We start from the raw sequence: 12,992 nt of genomic DNA, 5'->3' as shown, positions 1-12,992 counted from the left end.
CTGAAAAACCGGGGAGATTTCTAGTTTCACTATCAAGATAATTGAAAATGTTGATGCTTCATTATTAGAAAAATGAGGGCAAATGTAGTGTTTTTCTGTAAAAATGGGGACTGGAAGGCATGGATGTTTGGTCACCCCATAGGTATATTATTCTGCTAACTGTTGTAAATAACGTTTTTTTCCCCCATATGTACACGTGCAGTTGTGAAACTCTTTTATGTAATCTGTTTCACAATGTGCACGTAAACAAGCCTGAATGCACACTAAGCGGACATTTAGGCTAAAAAAAGTCACACGCAATTGTGTGTAATACTTGAAGTAGTCATGTAAGTATGAATACTTGAAGCTGACATTCATATTTGACTAGTTTGCAGGAGCACACAAAAGACATCTGAATGGCTGATTGTCATTTAGGCTGCCATTCAACGAAATGCAAATGGCCTATATGAACCTCCATGCCAGGCACACAATTGATGGGCTGTAGTTAGCAGATGCATAGCCACACATTGTGGCAATGGCAGATGCCTTTTGTAAGATGCACAACTACAACTGCTAACTACAACTTATCAAATGTGTGTCTGGCATTGGGGATTGCATTTTGTTGAATGGCAGCCTAAATTATAATCAGCCATTCACATGCCTTTTGTGTGTTCCTGCAAACTAGTCAAATATGTATGTACATATTGCATTTAAGTAGCCTATTTGAAGCTAAATGCAGATGGCCATTTTCTTCATTTTCATTAATTTGGCAAGGCTTTATTCATTCTCAACCCTCTTAAAATGTTTTAGTTAAAAAAATTGTAGAGGACCCCCAGGTGGCCAGATTCACTATCCTGTGTCTGGCAGGTGTGTTTTGGTAATTATTTTAGATCACTAACAAGATATTACATTAGACATGGTTAATAAGAAGTGTCTATCATCTAGAAGTGATTACTTAACCAGAATGAAAGAGGTTATTAACCTTACAGTACTTACATATGTTAGATGCCCTTAACCTTACATTTGGTGCCGTTGGTAGCATAGTGGCTAAGTAGTATGCAATAGCCTGACAAGTCCCGGCTTCCATCGGTGTGCCCTAGAGCAAGGCACTTAATCCCAAGTTGCTCTGGGGACAATGGCCCTTGTAATATTATCGACATATGGAAGTCGCTTTGGATCAAAACATCTGCTAAATGAACAAATGTAAATGTTCACAAGCAAATTATTTGGCGGACCCCACTTTGAGACCCACTGGTTTTAACCCATACACCACTCAATGGTTCCTGCACTGCCACTGCCTAACAATTGCATCCATTAATCCATTGAACTAATGTATCTTTTCATTTATGTCTCCTCTGTGTCAGATGAAGTAACACGTGACTATGCCTATGGAGAGACTAATAACTTGATCCGTGAATGCCGGTTGTTGCCATGGGTACCATCAGACCTGGAGGGTGTTGGCAGCTGCACCCCTGAACCCCCAAATCTTTATTTTGAGGTGTGCTCATATGTCAATAAAAATTGACAAACAACTACAATTTAATATTATAACAGGCCTGGTGCACAAAACAACAGTCTTAATAGGTCTTCTGTCTGAATTGCAGGCCATTATGGCAGGTAATAAAGAAACACTTCCTCTACCTATTGAGCCCTCCAGTGTACCAGAAGACAAAGTATTGAAGTAAGTTTCCTCACTTTTGAGGTCATTTCATCATGTTGATATAGTATATGTATATTGGGGATTGGGTCTGTGGACGTTAAGTGCTTTTCTAGGCATTCTTGTGGATTGGTTAGGCTTGGGTGCATGGTGTTGTAATGGGCAAGTCTTGATGAACAAGTGTGTAGGTGAGTCAAGGTGACTAGGCAATGGCTTCTGTTGCACAGAGGTACGCCTTTTGTCTAGAAAATGACCACATTGGTGCACTAAATTTGTTTTCTTTTCTTTGGAATTACCTGTGTTGTACAAAATGCATTGGGTTGATTTGGACATTTAGAATTCACTTACCTTATACTGTACGTGTGTGTGTGTGTGTGTCACAGGGTCTACACAGAGATGAAACAAGTCAGAGATAATCTCACACACCCACGATTTCTGATGGTTGAGACTGAGGAGGAGGCTGATGTTCTCTGGATGTACAATCATATCAGAGACTATCGGTATGTATCGGTATCATATGGTCTTTTTGTCTCTTTTTGTTTCATTGGAAAACACACCTGACTTCATCTACAGAAATGACAGTGTTGTGCAAATTGTGGCCTACTGGTTAGGTTGGGGGCAGTCGTGGCCTACTAGTTAGGGCTTCGGGCTTGGAACAGGAGGGTTGCAGGTGATACAACAAAGCATGAACGTCATTGAGCGTCTGTCCTAGCAAGCTTTTACATTATCACATTATAACTACTGTTAGCCACATAACATTTAGAAGCTGGACATTTGCGAACATAGCTTAATTTCACTGTTTAAAAAAAAAAATAGCATGCTATGCAGCCAAACAAGCAAACACAGCTAAACGTAAGGACAATGAACTTTTAACCTTAATGGTCTAGAAGTTATCCACAGTTACCCATAGTCCACTGTTATTTCAGTCATGCATTCTGTGGTGTCAAATCCAAATTAAATAATACAACATCAAACGAAGTCCGCACACTGTGGATGTATACTGCAGATGATGGCTTTAATGCACTCCGGAGCATTAGTGAAGCAAGCAAGTAAGTGAAAGCAAAGTAAGCAAAGTGAGCTCACATCCTCTGGCTGTTGTCCAGCCTTTATACCCCTTCAAGTCATCCCAGACAAGACACTCTATGTTTACAGATAACTGACCAAGTAACGTATGGTACTTCACCTTTGCCCTCTCATCCTGTTATTCATACATTCTTTAGGTTTTGCCATTATTTAGGTTTTGCTTACATTTCATGGCACCAAACCTTATCTATGCCATTTTTCTGCCAGGCCTGCTTCTTTCACTTAAACCAGTCTTCCTTTCCCACACTGAACATACTACAGACTTCAGTTTCACAAAACAATGATATTACACAGAATAAAGATACTACATAAAAGATATATAAACTAAAGGATATATTTCAATAAAGCCCACGACAATTCTTCTCGGTATGAGCTAGTTAGAGATGGCCATATTATAATATCACACAGGTCTGACTAAATTCAATGTTCTCTCCAGAAACACTTTGTTGTAGCCTATAGCTAATGGACCTTGCCCAAAACTTCAGACAGCAGGCTTTACCCTTACAAACTGTCATAGTGTAATATGCAGTTTCTGGCATCCATAAGAAAAGCATTTGTAGATGAATGGCCAACATAACTTAACTGTAGGCTACATCTGATTCATCTTCAGGGAAGCAACATTACTCTCCTTCAATAACGTGACGCACAACTTTATTTTCATACATTAATGGGATTAATAGGCTATAGCCTACATGGCTATTAAGCACATTGAAGAGGCTTTCTGTTCATTGTATTTTATTTTATTTTCAGTTGTCAAAAGTTATGGGGGTAAAATTAGTGATGGCAAAATCCCCTGTTCTGAAAATCATGCATAGTTTGTTCCCAAATGTGTCCTGCCCAATGTTGCACATCACGCTTCATTTTGCTATTTGGTCCTGCCTCCTGGCTCCTCAATATGCCGGCTTCTACGTAAACACTTGGGGTACAAAAGCAAATTGTCGCTTTGGTTTTAGACACACTATGAGGTATCATCTTTTGCTGATCCAAATGGTACAAACTACTGACTATTAGGGGTTTATTGTTATTTCACCCCCCTGGCTTTTGGACCATTTATGGTGTGAAATACCACAACGACTAATGGGCCTGCCACACCTCACTGTCTCACACATGCATACACAGGTCTCAGTCCATTTGAAAGTCAGTCAGGGATCAAAGCTGTGCTTTTATCTTGCTCACAGCTCAATTCTTAGCTCATGCATTACCAAAATTAAAACAAAAAACTAAAATACCGAATGCTACATAGTCTAACCTTTGTCCAGTTTCATTTCATTTCTCTTGAATGGCCTAACAACAACACGTTACATTTATATAGCGTTTTTACCACCCCCAATGTGTAGCTCCCACCTGGGTGATGCACGGCAGCCATTATGCGCCAGAACACTCACCACACACCAGTTTGAGGTGGAGAGTGAGGGAGCAAAAATACTGAATGCTACATAGTCTAACCTTTGTCCAGTTTAATTTAATTTCTCTTGAATGGCCTAAGACATCATTGTGTTTACATATTTTGACCTTTGGGTCAAACAGTACATTTTGAGACATGAGACCTTTAGGTCAGACAGCACATTTCAAGACCGCTGACATGAATTTCTTTCCATTCCTCTGCGGTTGATTTGCACAACTGCAAGTTGTGTGACTCAGCTTGTCTGGTGACTTAAAAGCGGAATTATAAACAGAACATAAGATTCATGCAGAACACTTATATGTTTTAAAGCAGTGCATGTGAAACACTTATATGTCGTAAAGCAGTGCAATAACTTTTCTTATTTGTCAACATACGCAAACAGATACATTTGTATTTTACAATTTCTTCAATAGTTGGATTCTCTGGTTTCCCCAGGAAAATGTACTAATGTCTGTATTGAAGATGTTCTTAATAAAGCTTGACGGTTGGATCAGGGTCAGTGATTAGATGAATTTATTGTAGATGATATAACAATGAATACCAAAACCTAGGCTAAGTCTCGGAACAGGTAAATCGCAGAGTTTAACAGTCTTGTTATTAGAAGCGGGCTATTGAGCGTCCTGACAGAATAGTTATACTAAAACCATGAGAATGTAAATCTGTCAACGTGGCAGTTACCAACCATTGCACAAACTAGGCATGACCATAAATGAAAACACTATGACCCTGGCCCAAAAACAGGGTGATATCTCACTCCGCTCATGTTATAGCTGAGACCTCAGAGATGTCTCCAGCCAGCATGACATTATGTCCTTAAATCCTATAGGCAAATCCTGGCATTAAATCCTAGTTGTTTGTGACACAGGATCTTCAAAGGAGCACACAATGACATTACAAACTTTCCAATTTCATTAGCCAATATAATCAGTGCACTGACAAGTGAATAATTGATTGAACAATGATACATTGATGCAAAACACAAACAATCTAATATAAAGTAACCAGCAGTTACATTTTTCCTCATTTTTAGATAAAGTAACAGTTTATTAATGACTATTTTTTCCTGATATAGTTACTTAGTGTCACTGAGACACAGTACCATACACTACTTCCAATGTCTCACTCACCTTTCAGTGTCCACTATTATTTTACAACATCAGTTCAACATTTTTCAAGAGTCACTATTTTCCTTTTCTCCCACAAGAATTGGTATGCAAAGTGTGTTTTTTGTTGTTGTTTTATTTTGTTATTAAAACATAAAGCATTAAAAAGCACATTTCTCTGAACTCCAATTGTGGATGATGATAAATGCATTGAATTGAAAATTGACTTTAACTGAACCTCTGTTTATCTTTATGTAACCATAGCAAGCTGAGTGAAGAGAGGCCTCATGTCCTTTTAAACCAGTTCCCATGTGAAGTGGTGGTCACTACGAAGGACTGCCTGGCATCTGTGTCACGTCGTGCACAGGGGGATGAGGGCGCCCAATGGATCCCGAAGACCTTTAACCTTCAGACAGAATTGCCTCAGTTTGTCAAGCACTACCAGCAGAGAAAGAACAGGTGGGCTGTGTAAACACACACAAACACACACACACACACACACACACAGAGGGAGAGAGATATAGAGTGAGAGAGATTTTCATCCACTCTTCACTGTATATTAAAAAGTCATGGTTATGTACATTCTCTTGTAAATATTTTTCTACTACAAGTTCAGTAGTAGTGGCAAAAACCTTTTAGGCAAGTCCCTCCACTCAGCGGCCATATTGTAACGCCCTCAGCCCATATTGGGCACTTATTGGGCAGAAATGCGCATGCCCAAGGCTTCACGACACCAACCTTGCTCCAGCGGTGAGATCACAAAACATGATTGGCATGATGTATTCACAACACACCACATGATTGGCACAATGTATTCACATGTCAGCGTTTTTTGCCACTGAAGAGGTGGGATATGTCGGAGACGGGACAACTCACATGTCACATGTCGCCTGGCACTTTGTTTGGGCGTCATAATTTCCCGATACCTGTAAGACCAACACAAAACCTACAATAGATAACTATGAATCACCTATAATGTGTAACAATGAAGTAGCCAAACTACTTTTTGCTTATTTTTATTTCCCACATTTTAAAATGTACTTTGAAAATAACACAAACATGATTCATCTTCTTGTGTAGAGGAGAGGATAACCATTGGATTTGCAAGCCCTGGAATCTGGCCCGTGGACTTGACACACACATAACCAACAACCTCAACTACATCATCAGACAGAGAGAGAGCACCCCTAAGGTAGGCCTTGTTGTCATCGTCGCTTAAGCCAGTATTAGACTCGACAGTAAGTGTTTGTGCCCTTTCTTCCTGTGCCGCCTTTAGTGACGTAAGAAACTTGCAAAAAAAAAAAACATTTAACAGCCCTACCATGGTGGTCATCTGTACAGATGTTGTTACCACTGTAGGTAGACATATTGTATAGATCACAGATTCACTTGGTATTAATACAGAAACAGAGTATTCAGCCATTATTGTCCACCATGGTCACGATTGTCGATTGAGTTTGTCAGAAGAGCTTATCATCTTTATTTCTCTCACTCCTCCAACCCTTTTTTTATCAGGTGGTTTGTAAATATTTGGAGGATCCCGTCTTGTTTGACAGAGAGGATATAGGTTTGGTCAAGATGGACATTCGCTACATGGTGCTGCTGCGCTCGGTCAACCCCCTCCGTCTATATGCCTACAATGTCTTCTGGCTCCGCTTTGCCAACAAGTAATGTTTATAATCTCTATTCCTATTTAACAAATTCATTTGTTAAAGGGATGTTATTTTTTTCTATTTCATTATTATAGAGATGTTAGGTCTACAATTTGTTTATGCAGGGGGAAAAGATATTTAAAATGTATTTAATATATATATAAACTTCTATGGAAAGTACATGGTACGCAGATTGTTGCAACTCTCTTGTTTCTCTCTTATTTTACTCAACCCTCTTTCTTTCTCCGACTTTCTCCTGCCTGGTTCTGTCTATCCCTCCCCCACCCCTCCCCATCTCTTCCTCCACCTCCCCCGCAACTGTTCCTATCTGTTCTTTCTCCTCTCTCTTTCCCTCCCCCACCCTCCTTCTGTCTTAAGACCATTCTCCCTCGACACCTTTGATGACTATCAGAAGCACTTCACAGTAATGAACTATGCTGAGGGAGTTGTGCTAAAACAGGTAAGAGGCCTTATTATCTTTAAGGACCTGTGGAATTCACAGATATGATTTCCAGTCATAGTTTGGGTCCCATCAATTTCCCAATAAATAATATTTATGAATAATTCAGTGTCTTCACAAATTTCCTAAATGAAACAATTATGTCGTAGATTTTAAGTACAATATCAGTAATGGCTGTTAAGATGCCATTTGAATTGGAGTTGTGTTTCATGTACATTAACACGGGTGGAAGTGGGGATGGAAAAGGACATCCTTACAGCTCTGAATCAGCATAGGGTCATACTGCATTCATGATGTAGAATAAATTGCACCAAATAGACGCCGCGATTGTCAGGGCATGGTCAACATCATGTGTTGATGAGGGAATGGTCAGCATAATGTGATGGATGAATATTAATTGCACCAAATAGACACTGTGATAGTCAGGGCATGGTCAACATCATGTGTTGATGAGGGGATGCTCAGCATAATGTGATAGATAGATACCTGTGGTGTCCCTCTGTCATTTTGTGCCTTAGGCAACCACGTATGTCTCCTATGCCTAGAGCCAACCCTGCCAGGGACAGGCCAAAGAGAGCAGAATACACAGATAGCCTATTGATATGTAGGTCTCAGAGAGGCCACGTCTCCTAGCTGGCTTTGGCACCCTCACCTGTAAATTAGCAAATCTACATCTTGCTGTTTAGAGTCATTCCGTGTCAAATCAGACAAAAGCCAAGAAAATGGTTGCAGCACCGACTCCGATATCCCTAAAAGTTTGTCTACACAATGTTAAGGTTCTATAACTATAACCATAACTAATATTTTTGTTCATATTTTTGTTCAATTCTATTGTTTTCATAGTCTTTTTGCCCTTGATATTTACACTCTCTAAAAGGCCTTATCTTGGAGGCCCTTTTTGGACATTGATATCTTAAAAAGTATTATTCCTAGCCTAACCAAACTTTGTAGAATAGAAGACAAACATCAGACAATCTCAGTAAGATTCAGACATTAAAAGTTTGTACCACAGTCCCATTGGTTTTATAGAAGTCCCTAGTTTCAGAAAATACATGCAAAAAAGTGATGTTGAGTGTCTCAAAACTCTTTTATTGAGACATACCTGCCATCAATCAACTGTCCAAAGCATGGACAGTTAGCTTGTTTACAGTTGATTCCATTGTTGCGAAGCCTGCTTCCAGGCTCATCCGTCGCCCTACTATCATTGTTATAGTTACCATTCATAAGCATTGATATTGAACGGCGATTAAACTTTTTTTACCAGATCTACTTCATAGGTGTCCCGTTATTCAGAATTAAAAGCCACCCCGCCAGCCAATCAGAAAAGAGTATTTCTTCTCTCCGGGTGATAATAAAAAATGATGCATGGTTCCCGTCATAAGGTATTCTCGTGTTTCGAGCTTTTAAGTATTGTGTTCTCATTTGTCGTTTTAATGTATGGTTTTCTGACATGATGTACCCTCATGCAGTGATGTATGGCTCCTAGTCAATCTTCTCAATCACAATTCACTATTGAATAGGCCCCTGAGGGCATCCTCACTTTGGGTCCTTTTCTTCTCGAGATCTTTATCACTGTTTTCCCTATATCTGGGTGTCACTCTTGATGACATAAAAAAGTATGAAGGATTCTTGTTTTGAACAATGTTTGAGGTGCATTTGAGCAGAGGGGTAACTTGGCGAGCAAATCCCACGTGCAGGTGGGTGCATGAACCCTTCAAGGGAACAGGCCATTCTGTCCTTGTTACTGCAGAGTGGTACTTAGGCCGTTTCTTATGCTGGAAATTTACCACATTGGTCTTCCACCTTAGACAATTTGAGGAGGCTAGGGAAAAAAATGTCAAGAAGATATTAATTCCCTAAAATGGCATGTGTTTTTTAAACTGTAAAAATGAAAGAATTTCAATGTCTGAAAAAGATATGAAGACAAGATTTGCACAGAAATATTTCACAGGTCTTGATTTTAGGACCCATTGATGAGACAAAGTTTGAACGAAATCTGAAATGGTGCAGCAACAACCTTATCTGATTTGACACAGAATGACTCATTACACATATGCATGGCCTTCCATGGCGTCAGTCTGGCTGCCTGTATGGTGTTATTTACCAATGAGATACATCCAAACTTGACACAGAGAGGCCACAATGATAAGAAATTGACACTGATATTACTGATAGCAAGGAAAAGTGTGTATTGCGGTATTGCAAATGCCCAGATACTTCAAATAAATTCTGTTATCTGCATTATAATTCCTTGATCGACTCATGGTTAATTGTAACAGTTATCCATGTGTAATCTGAAATAGACTGAAGTTACAAGGTTCATGTTTTAATACCCATCTCCCTTTACTTATCCTTTATAGGTTCATTATGATGAGTTCATTCCCATGTTTGAAAAGCAGCACCCACAATATCCCTGGAAACAAGTTGAGGTACGGAACACAAATGTTTAACACATTTCAACGCATCTTTGGTTTGTTTCTCCTATAACTCTTTGATAAGAGAAAGGAAAACATCCAAGGCATTCCTGTGCTTGTCGTGTGTAAGTATAGTGCACATACCTCTCCCAAGGTCTACTGAGTCCTTACCTCTTATCACTAGAAAGGCCATGACGGGTCATTTTGACTGTTATTTTTTTTTCTATGGTTTTGTTCTGCTGGTGAAATTTTGAGTTTGGATCTGTCATGGAAAAACTGGTCCACTTCCTAATCCAGTTCGCAATTAGCCACTTAACTATTTACTAATTAGCACTCTGGGACAAGGCGTCCGAAGGAGACAATGGAGACAGGAGATCTCTGAAGACTGTTGATTCTTTATTCACCGTATTGCAGTGATAGTCCAGCCTAAACAATGTCAAGACCAGGTGTCAAGCAATAGGGTGAGGTGAGATGTCATCAGCTGGCGCCCCCCGATGAGATCTGACTACAAGGTGGCTGCTGCCTATCTTTTATACTCCTTAACCTTAGAGTTGGGCCCTCTCCTCTCGCCACTCTCGAAATACACCTGTTGGCCAATCAGCATGCACCAGGGTTACGAATATTGGTGGAACCCATTGTCTCATCATGCATAAAATTATATGCAAAACTGTCTGATTCTGGGGTCTTTCTGGTTCTATCCAGTTGGGTGTAAACAGGGCTTCTTATCTTGCCACCTGTTACTTGGCCTTGCTGTTATCATCACCATTACATCATCCTCTCGCTCTTGACCATCTAATGAGAGGCCTAGTGTCACTGTGACCTCCTTCACCCCACTCCTTGACTGCTGGTCTGGTCTGTTTAAGATGTGTACAGGCCTTGAAGTCTCACAATAATTGCAGTAATATCCAAGTTTATAAAACCCATACATGCATCCTTTAAGTCAGTGTTTTTTTTTTTTAACCACTGTGCCGGGGCACACTAGTGTGCTGTGAGAGATCATCAGGTGTGCCACAGAAAATTACCCAGATGTCACTCACTGGTCCAGAAAAGCAACTGTTGCATCAAAGAATTTATAACCACATGCTCTCATTGATTGTATGATTGCACTATTTGTGGTATGCAGGCATTGTACAACGGGGGCCCCATATCCAGTATTCACAGAATCATCACATATCCAGTTCATAACAACAATTAAATTAGATATAGTCACCTACAAATGAAACAGAGGGCGCTTGTTTTATTGAGCAGGTCTTGAATAGAAGCCATAATAAGGCCATATCTGTGTATTATTTGAAATTTTAGGCTATGACATGTTTATTTTTTCTTCACACAGGATGTTAGTGTGCCGTGGGACATTTTAAGTATCAAAAGTGTGTCGTGGCACAAAAAAGGTTGAAAAACACTGCTTTAAGTCATAGAAATCCACCACAAATTCCAACGGTCAAAATGACTGCCTTGGCAGTTCTAGTACTTTTGAAATTCTTGGCAGTACTAGTGTTAAATATACTTCCCCCTTGTTTCCCCTTGTTTCTGCATCTCTCCGCTGAAAGGAAGTCTGCTGTCTGTAGTCAAACTGGTTTGTTTTGGGGGTTTTACATCCTGTGATCTTTACCAAGCCTCTTGACTGCTGTCATGTTACTTCATTACACAATGAAGCTATAGGGACTGGGGTCATGTTCGCAGTTCATTTGAAGATGATTTAGCATACTATACCCAGCTCCAGTGTCCTTTGATTCTCCCCTCTATCTTCACCTCAGTTCTCTCTTGTCTCTTATCTCTAATTTTATTTTCTGGCTTTAAGCCCAATCTGAGGCAGCCTGTTCTTTGTCAAGTTTATACCTTTCTCAATCTTGTTAGTTTTATACTTACCTGTTTGCTTATTTTGCATGTATTCCTTTTATTTTTCTATTTGTGTCATTCCTTTTTAGATCCTTCTACTCACGTTTGCGTTAGTATCTTCCTGTTTTAAAAATGCATTATATAAATAAAGTGGCTTGACTTGACTCGGTGACTCACTAAGCAGAGGCCTTGATTATAGTAACATTTGTCAGAGGTGTATTTGGGTCTTGTTAAGATTCGTTTTGTCACTTGTGCTTAAACCCTGGGCCCAAAAATCAAGCCCGACCAGCCCTTGCACGTTGTGTCCGAGCCCGGCCCTGCCCAACACATTAACTGTAATTATGAGGCCGAGCCAGATTTAAACCGACAATTTTTTAATGCGTGGGCCGTTATAACTGACGTTCTAAACTACAATTCTGAGTTGTTTGAACTACAGAAATCTGTTCAGAATTATCTTAATGAATAATGCAACAAGGACGAAGCATGTAAACTGCTTTGTTTGTTTATTCAAAATGGAATGGATCGCAAATGAATCCGAATGAAGAAACGTAGGCCTAAGCACTTACAACATAAAATGGCCTTATGTCCCTGCAGCAAAACTCTGTGAGGGCTTGCCTCACCCTCAGGGGTATGCTTGAGGAAATAACAAAAGAGCACATTGAAGGCTGACTATCATAGTTTCTGCAGGCAAGCCTGCTTCAGGTGTCTGTTCATCGTCAAAGTCCCCGTTTTTTTGCTGTCATAGACGAGCAGCGAGCCGCACTTAATGCACTCGAAAAAGCCAGCACATATGTTGTCACTGCTCTTGACTTGTTTAAAATGGTTCAAACATGCTTAAAGTTAATTATCCTATTTTTATTTTTCTCTTTACATCTTCAAGCTCCATGTTGCACTGCTGCTACACAATACAGCACAGCAGGCCCGGTGTGATGCATATGAGTGGAAGAGACGCTGTGCATGACACGTGTTCCGTTTTGTAACTTTGTAGCATAACTTTGCAACTTTGTACACATGTGTTACTTAGGCCTACTTTGCTAAAAATATAAAATATTTTTGATTATGGCATAGCCTTCTCCCCATTAGGCTAATAGAGTAATAGAGAAATATCGGCCTGACCCGGCCCTCGGGTCAAGTTCGGGCTTGGGAAGAAAATCTATATTCTACCTCAGATAGATATGTTTCATTATTTTGTGCCCCTTGTTCATCTAAGTTTTCGGTGTGTGTGTGTGTAATTGGCTGTGTTCTTAAATCCACAGGCAGATATCTTTGTGGCCTTTGGTGAGCTGTTCCAGGCTGCTAGCTCCCAGCCTGCCCCCTATGGTATAGCTGATTATCCCTCTTCCAGAGCCATCTATGCCATCGACCTGATGCTGAAATGGGACAAAACTGAACAAGGTAAC

The 12,992-nt window shown here is 40.0% G+C and overlaps 1 protein-coding gene across 1 annotated transcript in view; it reads left to right on the top strand.

Annotated features, from left to right (window-relative positions):
- The window catches only part of ttll12 (tubulin tyrosine ligase-like family, member 12), a 40,597-nt gene that overhangs the window by 25,975 nt on the left and 1,630 nt on the right, over window positions 1–12,992 (top strand). Inside the window, exons 5-13 of the mRNA XM_042078565.1 lie at window positions 1,344–1,477; window positions 1,584–1,660; window positions 2,020–2,136; window positions 5,492–5,686; window positions 6,308–6,419; window positions 6,743–6,894; window positions 7,258–7,339; window positions 9,700–9,768; window positions 12,849–12,987. Of these exons, the coding sequence (XP_041934499.1) occupies window positions 1,344–1,477; window positions 1,584–1,660; window positions 2,020–2,136; window positions 5,492–5,686; window positions 6,308–6,419; window positions 6,743–6,894; window positions 7,258–7,339; window positions 9,700–9,768; window positions 12,849–12,987 (1,077 nt within the window). The remainder of the gene's footprint in view (window positions 1–1,343; window positions 1,478–1,583; window positions 1,661–2,019; window positions 2,137–5,491; window positions 5,687–6,307; window positions 6,420–6,742; window positions 6,895–7,257; window positions 7,340–9,699; window positions 9,769–12,848; window positions 12,988–12,992) is intronic.

This window comes from Alosa sapidissima, chromosome 22 (genome assembly GCF_018492685.1).
Source record: "Alosa sapidissima isolate fAloSap1 chromosome 22, fAloSap1.pri, whole genome shotgun sequence".
Taxonomy (NCBI): domain Eukaryota; kingdom Metazoa; phylum Chordata; class Actinopteri; order Clupeiformes; family Clupeidae; genus Alosa; species Alosa sapidissima.
This window is presented reverse-complemented; position numbering and strand designations above follow the sequence as displayed.